This window comes from Carassius carassius, chromosome 22 (genome assembly GCF_963082965.1).
Source record: "Carassius carassius chromosome 22, fCarCar2.1, whole genome shotgun sequence".
In the NCBI taxonomy this organism is placed as follows: domain Eukaryota; kingdom Metazoa; phylum Chordata; class Actinopteri; order Cypriniformes; family Cyprinidae; genus Carassius; species Carassius carassius.
Window position 1 is genome coordinate 2,819,108 of NC_081776.1, and position 22,097 is coordinate 2,841,204.

General features: G+C 34.1%; 1 protein-coding gene across 7 annotated transcripts in view; it reads left to right on the top strand.

Annotated features, from left to right (window-relative positions):
• LOC132098679 (diacylglycerol kinase iota-like) overlaps positions 1-22,097 on the top strand; it is a 42,944-nt gene that overhangs the window by 17,105 nt on the left and 3,742 nt on the right. For 2 of the 7 annotated variants that reach the window (XM_059504797.1, XM_059504795.1), the window contains exons 3-24: positions 1,510-1,605; positions 2,023-2,097; positions 3,229-3,285; positions 3,431-3,496; positions 3,579-3,647; positions 3,735-3,851; positions 6,131-6,205; positions 6,419-6,514; positions 9,088-9,170; positions 10,880-10,940; positions 12,244-12,357; positions 14,223-14,348; positions 14,431-14,509; positions 15,800-15,855; positions 15,933-15,995; positions 16,143-16,216; positions 17,981-18,092; positions 18,176-18,375; positions 19,386-19,448; positions 20,443-20,543; positions 20,640-20,719; positions 20,880-20,924. In XM_059504797.1, the coding sequence (XP_059360780.1) occupies positions 1,510-1,605; positions 2,023-2,097; positions 3,229-3,285; positions 3,431-3,496; positions 3,579-3,647; positions 3,735-3,851; positions 6,131-6,205; positions 6,419-6,514; positions 9,088-9,170; positions 10,880-10,940; positions 12,244-12,357; positions 14,223-14,348; positions 14,431-14,509; positions 15,800-15,855; positions 15,933-15,995; positions 16,143-16,216; positions 17,981-18,092; positions 18,176-18,375; positions 19,386-19,448; positions 20,443-20,543; positions 20,640-20,719; positions 20,880-20,924 (1,908 nt within the window). Of the gene's footprint in view, positions 1-1,509; positions 1,606-2,022; positions 2,098-3,228; positions 3,286-3,373; positions 3,497-3,578; positions 3,648-3,734; positions 3,852-6,130; positions 6,206-6,418; positions 6,515-9,087; positions 9,171-10,879; positions 10,941-12,243; positions 12,358-14,222; positions 14,349-14,430; positions 14,510-15,799; positions 15,856-15,932; positions 15,996-16,142; positions 16,217-17,980; positions 18,093-18,175; positions 18,376-19,385; positions 19,449-20,442; positions 20,544-20,639; positions 20,720-20,879; positions 20,925-22,097 lie in introns of all 7 variants that reach the window. The other 5 variants (XM_059504794.1, XM_059504792.1, XM_059504793.1 and 2 more) reach the window with 4 other exon arrangements.

Below are 22,097 nucleotides of genomic sequence, written 5' to 3' on the forward strand. Positions count from 1 at the left end.
AGTTAGTTGTTTTTCATGCAATATTTATTTTTGATATCATTTTATTTTGTTTAGCAACAGTATAGCAATGCAGTGTATACTTGTGATGAGTTTACCACAGGTGGCACTAGTTTACAATGTTTCAGATTTTTTATTTAATGATATATAGTGTGAGTTTTGTGTATAATGAGAAATTCCCAGACTTGATCACTAATGTTAGTGTTGAGGATAAGGTTGTGCATTAGTTTTGCACATGTCAGCACATTCGGACTGCTGGGCGCGGTTAGTCGTGGGTGGGTCCCACAAAGACAGTTGGCATGACAAAAGAGAGACTCGTTAATCCAGGTGCTGTGTGTACAGATGGAGACTGCTGAGGGGGCGGAGCCCAGCGGGGCACTTCCTGTGCGTCTTTGCTGGCCTTTCCTTCCCCGCTAGTTCTCAATGTAGAGCTGCTAAGTGTGTGTGAGTCAGTGCTAATTGTAGCCTCACACAACAGTGTTGTTGCCATATGAAATAAGTGCTTGTGTTATTTAAATGTGCATTACATGCTCCTATACATTGGTTAAGTAAATGTTTATAAAGTACAGATCGATTCAAAGCAGCTTCACAGTAATAAAACAAGAAAGTAACATTGTTAATATTGCAACATTTTTCAAGAAGGAAATGAATACAGTTGCATTATTGAAGGATTTTGAAATATTAATAATACTGTTATTTTCTTGGTTTAGTACTAGTTTATGTATATTTTAGTTTACAAGCTGATTTGAATAGATCTTTACCATATAAACCTTTAGATTTATTATTCAGTTCTGTTGAGTTCAATTTAGTTCAGTAAAGAGTAAATGTTATATAGTTAATTAGTTATGAAGTGAACTCAGAATTACAGTTAAAAAAAAATATATTTTTTTAAAGTTGTAAGTAACAAACACTGTTGGAGTAAATTTCACAAGAACATTTCTCTTTCTACTTTAATCCAATGTTACTTGCTGTTTCTTTTTAATGAACTGTGAAATTTACTAGCAATTTCAGAGTGAAAATTCAACACCAATATTTTTTTTTTGCTCAGACTATAAAGCATTTCTACAGAAAATAGTGTCACTATATAAATAAAGTCAATTTAGTGTTGATTCTGTTTAGTTTAATAATGATTTGCCACATGCTAATCAGTTAGCACAAGTGTATTTTTTTAATTTTTGAGAGAATTTGATCAATACTTTTGAATTGTTTTCCTGACAGAGTAAAATTGACTTTTAAATGAGCATACTGTATATACTAATTTTGTGAGCATTTATGAGTGGACTTGGACCACGATCTCATTTGTATACGTGCACTCAAGTTCTCATATTTGCCTGCTGCATACGTCATTGACACTCAGAAAAGTAACCATTAGAGTCCAAAGTAAGAAAGAAATTGCATCGATTTATGCCTCATGAGGAATAACAGTAAGTTTTATAATAAACAGCCTTCCAAATGAGACATAATCATGGTTTAAAAGCCACAAAACTTTTGATTTTATATCTTGATGCGCAGGAGAACGCAGTGAACGGTGACCACCTGTGGCTGGAGACAAATTGCTCCGGCGATCTCTGCTACCTGGGTGAAGAGACGTGCGTGGTCAAGATTGCAGTGAGTATCATGTGGTTAAACAGGTTAAAACGGACGAGAGCGGGGAAGTCAGATGATTGCTGTGTTTGCATGGCGAGCTCAAGGCAGAGAAGAGTGTCATTAGAGCGCTTTAGCATTGAGCTTTTCTTTCATGAGATAATGTGAGTCTGGTGTGTATTGAAAGGAAGAGCCAGTTATTTGTCTGAGAATGTACAGCAGGTAAAAGGATTTTGTTAGGCTTTTGTTAAAGCACTGCGCCACACTCTGATGTTTTCAAAAGCCGTGGCAATTTATTATTGCCACTTCAAGCGGTTGGCAAAATCCTTCCTTTTTTACCGCTGAAGATAAGAGCATATTCCTGTTACAGTTGAATTTTTAGATGGATTGTAGATGTGTGCTCTTGCTTTATGTGTTTTGTGCTGTTGGGTTCTCTTTAAGAAGTCGGCTCCCCGGAGGAAGTGTGCAGCCTGTAAGATCGTGGTCCACACGGCATGTATTGAGGAGCTGGACAAGGTGAGCGGAGGCAGAAATATCGGTTTAATTCATGCACGTCATCAATATGCCCTCAACAGATGAGCACTGACGTTTGTCTCTTCAAACAGACATCAGGAGGATGATGAAATGGCATGAGATGGTATAATCTAGGTATTGTAGTTATGGTTTTTAGGATCAGGAGTTGTGGGTTCCTGCTGTTGCGGTATTCAAATATAGTTATCAGTGCAATTAAGTGAATAGATGTGAAAGAATATCGGGGTAACGGTATATATTGCAATATATAGTGTCTTGCTGGACATTTTATGAATGTTTTACTTTGTTGTAATGTCTTTTAATAGTTTTAATAGTGTATGTAAATAAGGTAAAAAGAGATTTCTTTTTATTATGGTTTAAAAATGTTTATATCACACACACACGCATATATATATATATATATATATATATATATTCACAATGCATATTTATTTTTTATATTATTATATCACATTATATAACATTTATGTAACATGAATACATGCTATTAATATAATATATTATATATAATAAAAAAATTCTCAGTGCAGTTGCATGAAAGAATATCAAGTTTGCGGTATATCACAGTATTTATTGTCATGCTGAAATTTTAATAAAAAATGGTTTATATTTTATTAACTATATGGTAATATCAGTTTTTATGTAATTGTTTGATTTAAAGATATTATAAATTATTTAAATGTTTTAATAGTTCAGAGATTACTTTTTAAATTCTATTTTAAACCTAATATAATAATATTGTATTATAAAAAAAACAATATAGTGTAAATGTTTCACATTGTAATATGTACTATAATACAATATCATGTTTATCAGTGAAACTGCATGAAGAGACAACATGAAATATCACGCTAACAGTATATATCAAAATTATTTACATTTTAATAATAATGTAGTTATGTCTGTTTTTGGATAGATTAATGAACTCAATATATTCTAAATTATTTAGAATTATTTAAAAGTCTAGTTTTCCTTTTTTCCTTTTTAAAACAATTAACTAATTAGTAGTAGTAATAATAATAATATAGTGTTGATGTGCATTTCACATTTAAATTGTATTACATTAATTGTAGCTTCTCATTTTATTATATTTCTACTTGAACTGTCTCCTCACAGATCAACTTCCGCTGCAAACCCAGTTTCAGAGAGGGTGGCTCTCGATGCCTTAGAGATGTGAGTCCACCTCATCCCCACACGACTTTAAATCATATTTCACACTGAAGTTTGTCATATACTTATTGTACTCCATGTGCTATGGCAGAATGAACCCTTGTTGGCACGTTTACATGTGACCCATTGTGTCTGTTTGCGACTGCAGAATGTTTTGAGACATCACTGGGTCCATCGCCGGCGACAAGAAGGGAAGTGTCGTCAGTGCGGAAAAGTATGTCACGCCTTCAGAGTTTATTGAAGGAGTCATATGCAAAAGTCTTGTACGTTCATGCCAACTTTCACTTTAATTGCAGAGTTTCCCGCAGAAGTTCTTCCACAGCAAGGAGATTGTGGCCATCAGCTGCTCCTGGTGCAAGCAGGCAGTGAGTGGCACGTCTCACACAATCTTGCTGGTTTGTGTAATGCAGAATTCTTCCATCTCGATCTCGGTTTATTTTTCTGTCTATCAGTTCCATAACAAGGTCACGTGCTTCATGCTACATCAGATCGAGGAGCCCTGCTCTCTAGGAGCTCACGCCGGGGTCATCGTCCCCCCTTCCTGGATCATCAAAGTCAGGAAACCGCAGGTATGCACACCTCAGACGGTTTGGGGGTGAACATTTTTCATCAGCACTAAAGAGAAGACCTGAGCCTGAGGTTCATGTAATGTTATAATAATATAAAGCTGGTCTGTATGATCTTGTCTTCTGCAGTCAGTTATGCTGATCAGATTGGTTTTAAATACACTTTTAAGCTGCAAGATTTGATATCAGTAACAGTGTGTTTCATAAAACATGTCTACATATTTTATATGGAGCTTCTTTCATTGTTTCATACTGTACATTGCAAAAATGATTATCCAGTACAAATATCTAAACATTAACTGAAATGGAAACATTTGCATGAGAAGCGGAATGACTTAAGATATGCTGGGCCCTATTTTAACGATCTGAAACGCAAGTGTCAAAGCGAAGCGCAAGTAACTTTTTGGGGGGATCTCGGCGCTTTTGCTATTTTCCCGGCGGGATAAATGGCTCTTGTGCCCGGTGCAAATCTAAAATGGGTTGGTCTGAAGTAGCTTCATTATTCATAGGTGTGGTTTGGGCGTAACGTGAAATAAACCAATCAGAGCGTCATCCAACATTCCCTTTAAAAGCAGGTGCGCAAGTTCCATTATGGAGTCGATTTTTAAAAAATTGATAAACCAATTTGTCAGATGTCCTTATATACATATATGTCTTGCCACTATTGGGCAAACAGGTCTGATCCTTAATTACTAGGCTACAATTAGCCTGAATAATTTGTAAGATAGATTTATGCCTATTTTTTCACATCTTCGTGGCACACCACAATGATTTCCGTCATCTCATGTGTTAATCTTTTTTTATTGTAACAATTTATGATTTGCAAAAATAACTGTTGCATCTGTGTAGATTACATGAGCAAAGTGTATGCGCATTGTGCACGCTATACATTATGGTCAAGCATGCGCCCTTAAAATAGCATAATGAACAACGCGCAAAATATATATATATATTTATTAGAATTAAGCAAGCTTATGCTGGGGGGGGGGGGGGTACTTTGAATTCAAATGGGAAACAAATGTATTTTTCTTACAACATTAGCAAATATATATTTTTTTTAAGCTAAAATTTACTTCACTTTGATAATGTTTTCAGAAAGCAAGACTTAATATGTTGTGCGATTTTTGCTTCTCAAGTAAATGTGTCTTGATTTAAGAATGTTTAGATGTTTGTACTGAAAATTACAGTAGTTTGTTTCCACAATGGGATGAATTTTTTTTTTTTTTCCCAATTCTGTCACAATTCTGACTTGCAATGAAAAAAAGTCAGAATGGCAAAATATAAATTCGGAATTGCAAGATATAAAAATTACAAGAGAAAAAGTCCAAATTCTGAGATAATCACACCTTTTGAATTTTTTGTATTTAATTGCGGGAGGAAAAACAGAATTGCAAGATATAATATCTAAATTCTGAGAAATTGCCAAATTATCGAAATTACTGTAAGCTCATATCTGATAGAGGTAAACTTAAAATTGCAAAAAAAAAAGTCATTTTAAAGTTTTATCTGGTAATTTTGTATTTATTTTTTGCAATGTACACTTAACATCACAGTTTGTCTTTCGCTTTGAAAGCCAGAATTGATTTCCAAAAACTGACCCATCACATCAACAGTTAATAGCACATATTTAGACCACACCCACTGATGACACACTCAGCTATGATTGGGTGGATTTATGCATCAGTGGGGAAGGTTTTTGAGATGTGGCATGTTACTGCTGCTTTCAATTCAGGAGTTGCTGAAAGGGAAGTTGCTTGCTTGTATTCAAAGTGTTTTTGGAATAGTTCAACCAAGGATTTATTTATTAAAAATTATCTTCACATCATTCTGAACCTCTATGTCTTTTTATTCTGCAAAATCAAATATGTTTTACAGTATTTTCACACTGCTCTTTTTCTTAAAATGTCAATGATTTAAGAAGCAGAGGAAGATTTTAAGGAAACAAATTATATTTTTGGTCTTTTTGGTCTCACTATATGACTTTAGAAGACGTTGAATGCCCTGTCCTGTTAAATTTTAAGATGTTTTATGGATCCTTTTTGGAGTTGGTCAGCTGTCAGTCTTTGCTTTTGATGGTAGAAAGACAGTTTCTTCATCAACCAGTTCAGAGCACCATGAGGGTGAATAAGTGATGAAAAAGTTTTCCTTTTTGATTGAACTATTCCTTTAATTTGAAAATGAACACTTCTATCAGAAACGGTCAGACTTGAATTTAACCTAGTTGTGCTGGAGTTGGCTTTGTTGTGTTTTGGCTTAGTTGGCGTATCTCTCCTGTGTCCCAGAGCTCATTTAAAAACTCCACTCGAAGGAAAAAACGGACGTCGTTCAAAAGAAGAGCCAGCAAAAAGGGGACAGATGTGAGTAGATCTGATTCCTGTCCTTTTCCTACTTTTAAATGATGCCATAGTATTTTCTGAGGGCTTTCTTCCCTTAACTCCTGCTTGTGATCTCGTGATCATCTGTCCCTACAGCTTACTGCAGTGGTGTGTGTGTGTGTGTGTGTGTGTGGGGGTGTGTTTGTGTGTCTGCAAATGTGCACTTACCAAAGTATAATGAAGTGATTTTTGCAGGAATCAAAATGGCGTCCGTTCATGTTGAAGCCGCTGCCCTCTCCGCTGATGAAGCCAGTGCTGGTGTTCGTCAACCCCAAGAGTGGAGGAAACCAGGTGATGCTCTGAATAAAGAGACTAATGGAGGAATAATGTACAGTCATTATAGTACAAGAACCTCTGAAAGGGCTATAATGACCAAACAGCTCTACGTTAAACTAATTAGCATAATTAAAACATAAATGTACGACAGCGTTTTAGTGCCACGTAAAAAAAAAATTAAATAAAATAAGATTACAAGATTAAATTCATAATATTTTGAGAATAAAGTCGAAATAATACGAGAATAAAGTCGAAATAATACGAGAATAAAGTCGAAATAATACGAGAATAAAGTCGAAATAATACGAGAATAAAGTCGAAATAATATGAGAATAAAGTCTAAATAATATGAGAATAAAGTCGAAACAATACGAGAATAAAGTCGAAACAATACGAGGATAAAGTCAAAACAATACGAGGATAAAGTCAAAACAATACGAGGATAAAGTCGAAATAATACGAGGATAAAGTCAAAACAATACGAGGATAAAGTCGAAATAATATGAGAATAAAGTCTAAATAATATGAGAATAAAGTCGAAACAATACGAGAATAAAGTCGAAACAATACGAGGATAAAGTCAAAACAATACGAGGATAAAGTCGAAACAATACGAGAATAAAGTCGAAACAATACGAGGATAAAGTCAAAACAATACGAGGATAAAGTCGAAATAATACGAGGATAAAGTCGAAATAATAAGAGGATAAAGTCAAAATAATATGAGGATAAAGTCGAAATAATACGAGGATAAAGTCGAAATAATACGAGGATAAAGTCGAAATAATACAAGGATAAAGTCTAAATAATACGAGGATAAAGTCGAAATGTTTCGAAATAATACGAGAATAAAGTCGAAATGTTTCGAAATAATACGAGAATAAAGTCGAAATGTTTCGAGAATAAAGTCGGAATGTTTCGAGAATAAAGTCGAAATGTTTCGAGAATAAAGTCGGAATGTTTCGAGAATAAAGTCGAAATGTTTCGAGAATAAAGTCGAAATGTTTCGAGAATAAAGTCGAAATGTTTCGAGAATAAAGTCGAAATGTTTCGAGAATAAAGTCGAAATGTTTCGAGAATAAAGTCGAAATGTTTCGAGAATAAAGTCGAAATGTTTCGAGAATAAAGTCGAAATGTTTCGAGAATAAAGTCGGAATGTTTCGAGAATAAAGTCGAAATGTTTCGAGAATAAAGTCGAAATGTTTCGAGAATAAAGTCGAAATGTTTCGAGAATAAAGTCGAAATGTTTCGAGAATAATACAAGAATAAAGTAAATGTTTCGAGAATAAAGTCGAAATGTTTCGAGAATAAAGTCGAAATGTTTCGAGAATAAAGTCGGAATGTTTCGAGAATAAAGTCGAAATGTTTCGAGAATAATACAAGAATAAAGTAAATGTTTCGAGAATAAAGTCGGAATGTTTCGAGAATAAAGTCGAAATGTTTCGAGAATAATACAAGAATAAAGTAAATGTTTCGAGAATAAAGTCGGAATGTTTCGAGAATAAAGTCGGAATGTTTCGAGAATAAAGTCAAAATGTTTAGAGAGTTTAAATAGTAGAAATTAAAGTGATATTATTTTGAGAGTAGGCCTTTAATGCGCATGTAAATGTCCCTGATTGAGAGCACTGGGAGAAGTTGCAGGCCACCGGGATTGATTTGAATATTGTTGCGTCCGAGTGGCAGCATCATTTTACCGGGATGAGGAAGAGTCAGTTTTAAAAACTTGCGAAAACAGCTTCAAGAATATGTATATCAAGAATATGAGATTTACTAACAAACTGAACAGGAACAACTTTTTATGTTAACACCAGCTCACACACCCAATCGACATTCCTTCGGGGGGCGCTGTATCTCTCTTATTTAACACTTTTTTTTTTACACTTCAATTATATGTGGGATTATTAGCAGGAATCATACCATGTGTCATACTATACATGTCATACAAATAATATATCATATGTGATATATAATATATCATATAGCAATAAGCTTTGTGCTTTTGATAGACCTAGCTACTTTTATTGTCTCAGCTTTCAAAATCAGTTTTATAGCGAAACACAAATTGTGTCTTACAATAATGTGTTTTTCAAGATCTTTAATGATCAGATCGCGGTATTTATGTGAAACAATTCATTAAATGAAACAGTTTTCTTTGTGAAAATTCCAAATATGTGAAAATGTATTCGTTATATTTCAACTTTATTCTCAAAATATTTTGACTTTAATTTCGTTATATTTCGACTTTATTCTTAAAATATTTCGACTTTATTCTCAAAAATATTTCAACTTTATTCTCGTAGTATTATGACTTTATTCTGAAAACATTTCATCTTTATTCTCGAAATATTTCAACTTTATTCTCGTAGTATTACGAAATTATTCTCTAAACATTTAGACTTTATTGTCTTTAATATTACGACTTTAATCTCGTAAACTTAGATTTTTATTTTTTTTCAACGTGGCACTTAAACGCCGTCGTATAAATGGATGCATTATATAAACAAATCAGTATTTCATGTCCATTTATTTTATTGCATGGGAAGAGAGATCTATGACTAACAATCTCTTGGCCTGTCTGTGGTTCTCAGGGGACGAAGCTGCTGCAGATGTTCATGTGGATCCTGAACCCTCGGCAGGTGTTTGATTTGTCTCAGGGAGGGCCTAGAGAAGCGTGAGTCTCTCGATTTCAGCGCTCTCTTTCATTACATATCAGATCATCTCTCTCTTCCTCCCATAATGCACTTTAACCCACCATTTCTTTGTGCTGACCACATTAATTATGTAGCCGTCGGATCTCAGCAGTGCTGTGTTCTGTGAGGGAGTTCAGTGTTCTAGAAGCTTCTCTCCCAGCTGCCCACCACCTCAGTTCGTCTCAGTAATTGAGCCGTGAGGCAGCAAAGCACAGGCAATGGGCTCTGAAGGGCTCTGCTGCTGACAGAGAGAGAGAGAGAGAGAGTGAGAAGGGAGGGCAGACACAGCTGGGCGGCTGGAGGGCTTTTCTTCTGAGCTGTCTGACAGAGCTGTGATTAAACTCACTCTATTAAATCAGAAAACCAACACACATCCAGTGGCCCCCAAAACATTTAATCCACACTTCAAAATCTCATTGCATTAGAAGGAAAAATGAAAATATCAAATTAAGTGCCATTTATTTCAAAGAAATATTTCACAAATCAATATTTGTAATTGGGTTTACATGATGAATGGACATTCAAAATGATGACAAAATGGGTAACACTTTACAGTAGGGTTCAATTTGTTAAATATATTTAATGCATTAACTAACACTAAGTTACAATGAGCACTACACATGTTACAGTATTTATTTAATCTTTGTTGAATATAGTTAATAAGATACAGCAGTGCATTGTTCGTTCATGTTAACTCGGGTCCATTGAATAACATTAATAGATACAACTTTTGTATAATATTGTATTATGCAATATGTAAATATTGGAATCAATATTACCTAAGTTGAATAAATGCTTTTGAAGTTTTTTTTTTCATTGTTAATTTATGTTAAATAATGTAGTTAACTTAACAAATGGAAACTTATTGTAAAGTGTTCCCACAAAAGGCTTTAGAAAACACTTATATAGATCTTAATGTTAATTTCAAAATTGATTAATACATTTTAAGCTGTATCTGTCAGTATTATTTAATAGGCCTGAGCTAACATGAGCTAGCAATGAACAGTTATAGTTTTTATTAACTAATGTTAACAAAGGTGAATAAATACTGTAACAAATGTATTGTTAATGTTAGTAAATACATTAATTGATGTTACTATTAGTATCTACTGTACATTTAAGTTCAGTTTTTTAGCATTAGTTAATGCATTAGGTACTAATGATAAACATTTAACGAAATTTACTAATGATAAATGTATTGCATTTATCAATCTAGGTTAATTATTAAAAATATTGTTGTTCATTCCTCTTCTTTTATAATACATGAACTGATATTTGTTTATACAACTTGAAACGTTAAATGTACTGGCGTATAAATAGAAATGAACATTAATGAATTAATAAATGCTGTAAAGGTATTGTCTATTGTTAGTTCATGATGCCTAATGCGTTAATTGATGATAATGAAGTAAACTTTATTGTGAAGTGTTGCCTTTGTCATTACAAAATGGCTTAACGTGAAACATTGTTAGTTAGTTCATGATACTTTTTATGTTTTGATATTTTTGTCTAATGCAGTGAAATTCATACTTTTAAATGTGCCTGATGTGTCCAAACACTGTTCATTGTCTTTAAACAGCTCTTATGTCTGGATTTGTTATGCAAAATGGAGTATTCTGTTAATTAGCATGCTAATAGATTGCAAATGCATCAGTAACACACATGACTATTGTTTCCCTCTGTCCGTCAGGCTGGAATTGTACAGGAAAGTGCCAAATCTTCGCATCCTTGCCTGTGGAGGAGATGGAACGGTAAGATCCAGTGTATGTTGGGATGATCAGATTCAGTGGATATAGAAAAGAATCAGATTCTTTAGAGTAATCACAGTTCGTTGCATTGCAGCCTGAAATGCAAACGGACACAGTTTTTGTTTTATCCTGCTGTAATCACTTTACTCCGCTTCATTACATCCAAGTGAAAGAAACAACACCAACATGTCAGGAAAAAAAAATTAAAAAACAGTTATCACCTTCTCAATGGCACAGAAAGCCATTTGACTGCCAGCTTTGATCAGCTGTGTTCACTTTGATGGTTTTTCAGTCCTTGGTAGTGCAACTGAAGCAAACAATCAGCTATGGGTGGCAAAACACTTACAAAAGTCAGGAGATGGATACAAAATTCAAAGGCTTTATAAATGCCTAGAAGCACAGTGAAGTCTATTATTAAAAAGTGGAAGGTATTCGGTATGACATAGACCATCCCTGTATCAGGACGTCAATCTTAACTGGATGAAAGAGCTGGAGGAAACTGGTCAGAGGGGTGATCAAGAGGTCTACAGCAAGCTGCAGAAATTTGTGACAAAGAGTGGTCAAATCTGCCATCCTCTGCCAGAAAGCTGTCAATGGGAAGAAGCTTTATCTTCCAACATGACAATGACCCAAAGCACACAGCAAAACTGAGCACACAGTGGATGAAGGAGGAAAAGCTGCATGTCCTTGCATGACCTAGTCAGAGTTCAGACTTAAACACTTGAAGACTGCAGTCCACAAACGCTTGCCCTCAAACTGAACTGAACTCAAGCAGTTCTGCAAAGAAGAGGGTGGGAATTTAACAAAGTCTAGATGTGCAGAGACAAATCCCAACAGACTAAAGGTTGTAATTAAAGCAAAAGGTGCTTCAACAAAATACTGACACAAGAGGTTGATTCTTTTCCCAACTCAGTGATTCTGTTTTTAATTTTTTTCTGACCTGTTGGTGTTTTACCGTTCACTTGGATGTTATAAGTTGCACTTAGTAAATACAGCTGGATGAAACAAAAACTGTCCGTCTTCATTTCAGGCTGTGATTATTCAAAATGTGATTATTTTAAAATGGGGGGAGTCTTTTCTATACCTACTGTACCTTATGTCCATCCTACATGAAGTTTAGACATTTTGGACGTACCCCTCTCTGGTGATAAATGAGAAGAACGAACAAGCATTGACCAAACACTGTAATTAGCTAATAGTGGTTCTGTGGTTTGATGTGTCTAATTTCTTGATCTGTGACTTGGATTTCCTGAGCGCTATGGCATTTCTGACCCTGAATTTGAGTGGTTTGTCCTCTATTGTGTAGGTGGGCTGGATCCTCTCCGCTTTAGATGAACTACAAATGAACCCACAACCTCCTGTAGCTGTGCTTCCTCTTGGTACAGGAAATGACCTTGCCAGGACACTGAACTGGGGAGGGGTGAGTCAACTCCTCTTTAATCATCTTTAAATGAAATCATAATTTACTAATTTTATACCCCACATGTCAGCATTAGTCTGATATGATCAGGCTGCTCTGCTCTGGCACTTACGTTTTAATCTTTTAGTTTTACTATTCTTAAAATACTAAAAATTTGTCTAAATATTGAAAAAATATATATCTAAATATGTTAAGAAATGTCTATATTTTTATGTCATTTATGTTTTTAAATATATTTTTAAAACGTATGCCTAATTTGTTTTAAAGCTGTCAATTTTTTTAAATGACTTAAATGTTGTCTTAAGTGTCTAAATATACATTTAAGTATGTTTGAAAAAATATATAAAATATATATATTTTTTTATTTAAAAAAAAGCCTGCTAATCTACTAAAATCTACTAAAAAGTGTAGTAAAGTATTTTTTTAAGTAAAAAGCACATTTTCAGTTTTTAAAATGTAAATTTAAAAAAATTATAACTATATATATATATTATTATTATTATTTTTTTTTTTTTTTTTTAAGTACTGTATGTCTTTAATTTTTTAAGTGATACATCTAAATAATTTAAAGGTTTAATATTAAAAAAATATATATCTTAAAGGCAGGGTAGGTAATACATGTATAAACAACTTTCTTCCAAATTTGTTTAAACTTTCTATAAATATATCAATGCATAATTAAAATGTAAGTACTCTGATAAAAAGAGTATAAAAATCGAGTGACTTTAGACCGTTTAATCTGTATTAAACACAGCTCATTATTTCCATTTCGGGACGAAACATAGGATTGGCTTAGGCGACTGTCACTCTCTCGCAACCATGGCAACCACCCTTTTGCCACACATGACCTGCCCACTTGCGCGTGCACGTTTGATTTGAGGAATTCAAAAGGAACTGAATACCAAAACAATGACAGAGAAACAGCAAGCAAAATTCACAGTACCAGCCTATGCAGTTAGTGAAGGCAAACCAGGCAAAAAAAGGAAGACAGTAACAGTACAAGAAAAGGCAATGAACAAAAAGTCTTTGGATAAACAAAGAAATAAAACGCGAGTTTATATCGGCGTGGCTTTCCAGCAATGGCGAGAACTGAGGGAACTCAAGGGGCTGAAAAGTGACTCCTTGATGGCTTTATTTCTGCTGGACAGGTAAATCTTTCTTTTTGTATTTTGATCATACATATTTTTTTCATGAAGCATGTGTCATTAGCACACGTAGCTGCGTAATATAGCTAACATAACATTACTTAGCGAGCCGTAGTAGAGGCTTTGGAAGGAGCCCAGAAGGGAGGGGGTAAAGTGAATGGAAATAATGAGCTGTCTTTAAAACAGTCGTGAGAGGTCTACAGTCACTCGATTTTTATACTTTTTCAGAGTACTTACATTTTAATTATGTATTGATATATAAATAAAGTTTAAACAAATTTGGAAAAAAAGTTTTTTATATATTTTTTTTTACCTACCCTGCCTTTAATATCTTTTCAAAGTGGAAAAATCAAATGTAATGTTTTATTAACAATTTTCTACCTGTGGAATTAAACGTTCTGTATTTGCTGCAATAATTTATATTTGAAAATGCAATCAAATTAAAATTGATTTAAAAGCTGTAAAATGGTTGTTTTACATTAGTCAGATATGATGGGGCTTCTCTGATGAATGGCGCTCGTTATTTTGGACTTATGCTCTGACTGTGTGTCTGAAGAACACTGGCCTTGGGGTCTGGAGTGTCTCTCAGGTTTTTTCTGTGTTTCAGAAATGAAGCGTGCTTTAATGTTTCATATTGACAGTTCTGTGTTTATGCCAGGAGTAAATAGCCGTGGTGTTGGCAAAGACCTCTCAACTCAACATGATCTCTTGCTGTTTCAGGGTTACACAGACGAGCCGGTGTCGAAGGTCTTGTGTCATGTGGAGGACGGGACGGTGGTGCAGCTGGACCGCTGGAATCTGACGGTGGAGCGATCTGCGGTTCAGCCGGAGGAGGGCACACAGAAGGTGATGTCTGTGTTCATGCAGACAGACACAGAGATTGGGTTAGGTTTATATGCTGCTGACAGATTTGTGTGTGTGTTCTCAGCTTCCTCTAAACGTGTTCAATAACTACTTCAGCCTCGGCTTCGATGCCCACGTCACACTGGAGTTCCACGAGTCCAGAGGTTTGTGACGCTCTGTCCTATCTACGAGGCATTTTATTTTGTTTGAATAAATGTATTTTATTACCTGTTAGTCAAGGTTTAAATGCACTGAAAACATTCTTTAATCTTTTAATTTTCTTAAAAAATAAAAAAGTAAAGCGGTTTTACATAGAACTACAAAAAAAAAACACTTCATATTTTTTTTAAATGTCTTAATATATATATTTTAATATAGATGTATCTTAATATTTTTATAAGACGTCTAAATATTAAAAAAAATCTTTTTTTATTTATAAAATTTGTTTATATTTATATAAAATACATTTAATATTTAACATTTCTTAATGTCTTAATGTTTAAAAAAAGTATTTTCATATTTGAATATCTAAATATGTTTTATAAAACACATATAAATCTTTTTTATTTCTAAATATTTCCAAAAATTTGTAATATTTTTAAAATGTTTATCTTGATATTTTTTATAAAATGCATCTTAATACGTTTTTTTAATATATTTTAATGTTTAGTCTTTATGCCTTAATATTGTAAATATATCTTAAGATTTTTTTGTCTTCATTTATTTTCTGTAAGAAAAAATACGTGTGTGTGTGTGTTTTAAAAATTCTTAATATTTTAATTTTGTTGACCTTTTTCCACCCTTAGAATGAAAGAATCTGTATTTGAAATTAAAACTAAAATTTGAAATTAAAAAACATTTGCTGCAAAACGAAAAATTCTAACGAATTAACAAATGTAACATGGATTTGTCTTTTATTAAAATAATATTAAGGTTTAATTTAAATTTGAATGTTATAATCGTTTTATTATGTTAAATATATTTTAATTTTGTTCATTTAATTATACTACTTCTAAATAAATAAATAGATGCATTTAATATGTTAATTAGGATTTCAAATTATTATTTAAATGCAGCCATTTCAATATGTTTGAAATGGCATTTTTTTAAATGGATATTTTGTTGTCCAAGGGAATGCATGAACATATTACCAAACCTTTTTATGTAAATTGTCTTGTAATTTGTGGTGTAGTTCATATTATTGCTCATCAAAGGCAAGCTGCTGAATACTGAATAGCAGTTGATGTCTAAATGTGGGCGGGGATATGTTAATATGATGACATAGGGTATATGTGGCACACTGAAAGCTTTTAGTTTAAAAGAGCAAGAAAAGTCTTTTAAAAATAAATTCTTGACTTATATAATTCTTGAATAAAATGGTCCTGTTGGCTGAGATCTTTATGTATCTGTTCTTTCTCCGAGTCTTAATCATTTGTGGTTGTGTTCCTTCACAGAAGCCAATCCCGAGAAATTCAACAGTCGCTTCCGTAACAAGATGTTCTATGCAGGGGTAGGCAGAGTTCCCATCTATCTGACAGACTGAGTAAGTGTGTGTTTGAGTGTGTGTGTGTGTGTGTGTCCCCTCAGGCGGCTTTCTCTGACTTCCTCCAGCGGAGCTCCAGGGACCTGTCCAAGCACGTCAGGGTGGTGGTGAGTATGAAGCTCTCATGAACGCCTGTGGTTTGACAGGAAGTGCCCACTCCAGCTGTTCCTTTACTCTTATTCTAACTTTGCCATCGTTCACCTGATGTTTTTTTTCAATTAAAATAAAATTAATTTGCTTCTTTATATTGACAGTGTGACGGTACAGATCTCACTCCCAAGATTCAGGAACTGAAGTTTCAGTGCATCGTCTTCTTGAATATTCCCAGGTTTGTGCGAAAATAAGGGGCAAACTCAGGAACATGCATTCTTTTTTAATCATAAATTCTGGTAGAATCTCATAAGACGTTTTATATAAATATATATAAATATTTTTTAAACATATTTGGATATATCAAAAAATATATTTAAGTATTTTTAAAAATATTTGAATATATATATATATATTTTTAAGATACTTAATATTTTTACAAGACACATCCAAATATCTTGAAAAAATATTTTTTTATTTCATGTTTTTTTTTTTTTACATATTTGTATAATTTAAAAATTTATTAATATGAAATGTTTTTTACAAATATATATTAATATTTGAAAAAGCCTATTAATGTATTAATATTAAATGTATAATGTATAAATTATTAATATTAATGTATTAATATTAAAAACACTACTATACAAATCCATATATATATATATATATATATATATATATATATATATATGTGTGTGTGTGTGTGTGTGTATATGTATATATATATGTATATAAATAATTTTGTCTTATTATTATATGTATTTATTTATTTTGCAATTTGTTAAAAAAAGAAGTTAAAGTCATTTTAAAGTAAAATACTTACACTTTCTGAATTTCAATATGTAACATTTGCTGCAGATTGAATTTAATAATGTAACCTGGATTCGTCATTTAGTAAACTAATATTGCCATTTAATTTAAATGTGAATGTGTCTAGTTTTAAAATTCCATTTAACACTAATTGAAATGTTTGATTATTTGCAATTTAAAAATGTAATAATATTACTTGAACTGGATGGATGTTGAATATGTTAATGAGGATAGCAAAATGATTATTTAGATTGTAGTTTAGCTTTAAATGCATTACGCAGACAATACATTTCAACTTGCAATTGCATAGACATTCTGTGTTTCTATAAGTATACAAATAAAAAAATATGTCAGTTCTCTTTCAAAACATGTTTTTCTGTCAAGCTTGGTACATTGGAAAAGTGTCTGGGTTAAAGGTCAGCACAAAACAGCTAATAATGGAATTTAACAAACACATTAGTGTTGTACTTAGTGCCAAGAAAAAACAGTTCTGTACAAATGCTTACTGTAATGTTTTTGCCATAACAGTGTTGAAATCCTAAGCTTGAAAAGGTCAATTATAATAAGTCAATTATAATAAACTTCTGACCTACATGATGTCACTTCCTCAAATATGATTTCAGAAAGATCACTTTGCGTTTTAAACTATCCATGAGGGGAAATGTCATAGAATAATAGAGTTTATAGAGGAAAAATTTAATTCAGCATTTTTTTTTTTTAACAGAATTAGATTTTTTTTTGTTTGTTTTTTTTTTTACCCTTTGAAATATAATCATAATGAATAAGGTCATGCTAACTGGAGAAAAAAACATTTAAAAAAAGTATTTATTAGTTGTTGTTTGAACATTGAAATATAATGGCAAATGGAAAAAATAAAATTAAATACATAAATATATATATATTATATTTATTTTTCTTTTTTCTTTTTTTTTATTAAAGAGATGTTTTTCTCACATTATTTAACACTTTTAAATATTATAGTGATGAATAGGGTCATGCAAACTAATACTCAAAGTAAGCTTTTAGTCAATGCTAATTTGCATTGTCAGTTGAATCTTTCAAATAATGTCAAAAAGTTCAGTAGGAAGTTAGGAGGACACAAATGGCATATTTCCTGACTGTCTGTGGGTTTTCTGTTTTCTGTAGTCAAGCTTTAATGAAACATGTCATCTTGTTCACCTCATTGCAGGTACTGTGCAGGGACCATGCCGTGGGGCAACACGGGCGACCACAGAGCTTTCGAGCCTCAGAGACATGATGACGGCTGCATCGAGGTGATCGGCTTCACCATGGCCTCACTGGTGAGTGTTTGAGCTCTTTCTGTGAGACTGAGAAAGAAATGTAGGGCTCATGACTTACATGCATTTCCCGTCTTCACCTGAAGGCGGCGCTGCAGGTGGGCGGTCACGGCGAGCGGCTGCATCAGTGCAGAGAGGTGGTCCTCACCACCTTCAAGACTCTGCCGGTGCAGGTGGATGGAGAGCCCTGCCGCCTCGCACCCTCCACCCTCCGAATATCTCTGAGGAACCAGGCCAACATGGTGCAGAAGAGCAAAAGACGCACGTCTGTGCCGCTGCTCAACGAGTGAGTGCCTCAAATACACTCCTGCACCGCTGCAAAATACATGAGCCAAGATGAGGGTTAAAATGCCTTCTAAGACAAGGTTTCATCTAAAAAAAAACATTTTTATGATATTTGACAGCCTGAAGCAACTTTTGTCCTGTCATTACAAGGTCAATTTGTCTGATATTAAAAAGACTTGCTGACTTTGACAGCCGAGAGGGTCTACAGGGGTCATGTCAGTCATTGTTTTCTCGTCACAAAAAAAAAACTCCCCCAATGGCTACAAAACACTAATATTAAAAAAACTTCAATAATGATATGCAATATGTTTAAATGAGCAATAATAGATATAAAGTTTGAAGTTCATAAGATTTTTGTTGTGCAATTTAATATTTTTGTAAAAGTAGAATCAAAAATTCTACAGCATTTATTAGCAATGGAAATCTTTAAAATTACAAGATTACATTAGTATTGGTATTGGTATTTTTTATACTGTACAAATATATATATATATATATACCACACATTTAATTTTATGCCCCACAAAAGTAACTAAATACAGTTTAATTAGAAAATGAAACATATTTTTATCATAAAAGCAGTGTAGGTGTGTGAAGTTTTCATGTGTATAAATGATTTTTTGAATGAGTTAATAGACCCAGACACACAAAATGCACATCACTTACAGTTGATCTCAGAATGAGGGTCTTTCCCCCTCAAACACACACACACATACACAGATGAGAGTGTGTAACTAACCGTCTAACACTGTATGTGTGGCTCGTGTGCTTCTGGTGAATGTTCTAGTAACAGCACTAATCCACACGTGCTGGTTCTGCTCTCTGTGCTGCTCTCAGTGGGTTTTTTTCTTTTTTCTTTCTTTGTCTCCATCTCTCTTTCTCCTCCTAAATTACTGGCCCTTCATGCGTTTGTCTGTCATCTCCGCCTCCATCTCTCTCTCTCTCTCTCTCTCTCTCTCTGTCTCTGTGCTGATGGCTTGGCTGTGTTCCTGTGTGGCTGCGCTGACGCAGCATTCAGAAAGTGTGCGCAGCCGACCTGCGCCGCCTCTCTGCTCCCCCCGACTCCTTCTCTGTGTAAGTACGGTACCTCTCAGCATCTCTCCAGCACACACACACACAGGTGTGTGACAGAGCGTGTGTGTATCTGAGTCCAGGGCTCTCACTTGTGAGTGTTTTGTGTTTTTCACTCAGCTCAGTCAACATGAAATCAAATCTGCCCCTGTTTACAGGCTTGACACACGTTTCTGATACACAAATCAGACCAATAAAGTATTCATAATCAGATTTTATATAAGATAAATACAATATAATTTATATTTATATATTCTAATTAAATAAACTGAATCTTTTCATTGTAAAATTTATATATATATTCATATAATATATAATGAATCCAATATATAAAGTAACATAGATAATATATGTATATAATTATATATAGATAAAATCTTTATTTTGACTGTAACACTTTTATTTGTATATTTTTAGATATTTTTAAATATTTTTAATTAAAATAATGATTTTAAATTATTTTTTATTTTAATTAAAACAAAAATAATTATTTGTATTAATTAATTAATTATCTTTTTATTTATTTATTGTCTATGCCAGCATTGTTGACTATAAGCGGAAAAATAATGCTAATCATTAACCTTAAAGCTACTTAAATGTTTTAACTGCTTTATAAAATATTGCAATTACAATTCATTTGAATATGTCATGATTCGTTTAAGAGACAGATGACAGATTTGGTCTAAACGGACCAAATTGCCACAAAAAGCATTTTTATGCATTAATGACTTCAGTCCTTTCTGATCTTCACCTGTCCTTTTGTGAAGCTCATTTTCACTCTTCCTCACGCGCTCCTCATCGTCTGAGATTGCCATTTTGTTTTCATAGTTTTTCATTATGAATCAGCATGATCATAAATCGTTTTCATGTAGTTCCTGTGAGCAATATCAGCATGCAGAAGATTAAACTGAGAAAATGTCTGTTCTACCTCCACCTTTGATTAGATATTTCATAAATGTGGCGTCACTTCTCATTCGTTGTCGTCTGTGTATCGCAGCCCTCATGCCGTGCCTGAGCGTCTGCGTCTGCGCGTGAACCGCATCGTCCTGCAGGAGTACGAGAGCATGCAGCTGGACAAAGAGCGTCTGCGTGACATCTGTAAGTTGCTGACGTTTCCCACAGTTCAGTTCACATAGCATAATACAGAGGGGTGAATATATGACTGTGTGTGTGTGTGTGTGTGTGCTTGGTCAGCTACTCCTGTTGGCATCGTGGTGGTGAGAGGAGACTGTGACCTGGAAACCTGTCGACTGTTCATTGACAGACTGCAGGAGGTGAGCACTTCCCATGATGCTCCTGTCAGACTGATTTCATTGAGCACTGAATCAATACAATTACTTAATTTAAACATCAACATTTAACCTCAAATGTAACATGTTTTAAAATCATGTTATAAATTTGTGTACTACTCACACATTTGTCTCTTGTTGGCAGGATTTGTATCAGGCGCCCTCCAGTGGTCACAGAGTACACTACCAGGTAAGAGATGAATTATATTAAAGGGTAACTAAACCCTGGTCAGAGCCTGACTCCACCCACTGACAATATTTGAAAAATGCTGAAAAGTGGGCAGATCACTGTAGAGATAGAGGGGACGAACCGAGGGCGGGGTTGAGCGAGTGCGGCGTGAACCTGAGACCCGCAGTGACGGATTGATTGACAGCTGCTGTCAGAGACGCTAAAATGGAGAGTGACTGTAATGACGCAAGTAGCTTTGCAACAGAGCGATCATTTGAAGTAGAGGACTTTTCTCCCCCACCTTCACCTGAAGTGGAGGATGTCGAGGTGTCTGTTCATATCAATTCGAGCCGCTGGCTCAAACTGCGGTCTTAACTCCCGCACCGCGTCGCTTTTCAGCGCGAGCTGTGTGGAGAAGCCCATTTCCACCTCCATTGCGTTGGAGAAGCAACCCCGTGTAAAATGCAGTCTGCACACTCCAGCTCTAGGCGGGAACTCACGGTCTTCCAGGCCAAGTGCATGCAACCACTGGCGCCTAATTTTAAAGTCTGCTGGAAAACTATGCAGTCCAGCAGTGCTGTCACAACCAGCAACACACCTACGTACCATCCTGACCACTGTACTAAATACAGATAAATCTATGCTAACTTGAAGATATAAATAACTCTATAATTGATATGCTAAATAGATGCTATAATATTCTATCCTGATCGTTTTTAATACTCACAATTCCAACTCCTGACTCACTACAGTGATTTTGATGGAACAAGATGGTTTTATACTGCCAAGGGCGTGGTAGCTCATACCAAGGGGCGTGGTGAGCTGGAAACTGGTCACCTGCCACCGCTTATGTCACTTGCCACCGCAACATCCAATAGGAAAACTCAACTGCAGTAGCCACCGTTCAACCTGAAGAGGGCAGCACTCAGGCGTTTTTACACCATATATTGTAGAATTAAAACACTTTACTCAAATGTCAAAAAAGTTACTCGAATCAATGAACAGCACTAATAAAGCCCCATTCTTATCGATCATTAACTAAAAAAAGTTGGTTTAGGGTTTAGTTACTCTTTAATTATTCATAAAAATAATTGTCTCAATAAATAATAAAAATAAATATGAATATTACAATATATTAATTTTGTTATAAACTAATAGAAATATATATTTAAAATATTCACGTCAGAATTTTAT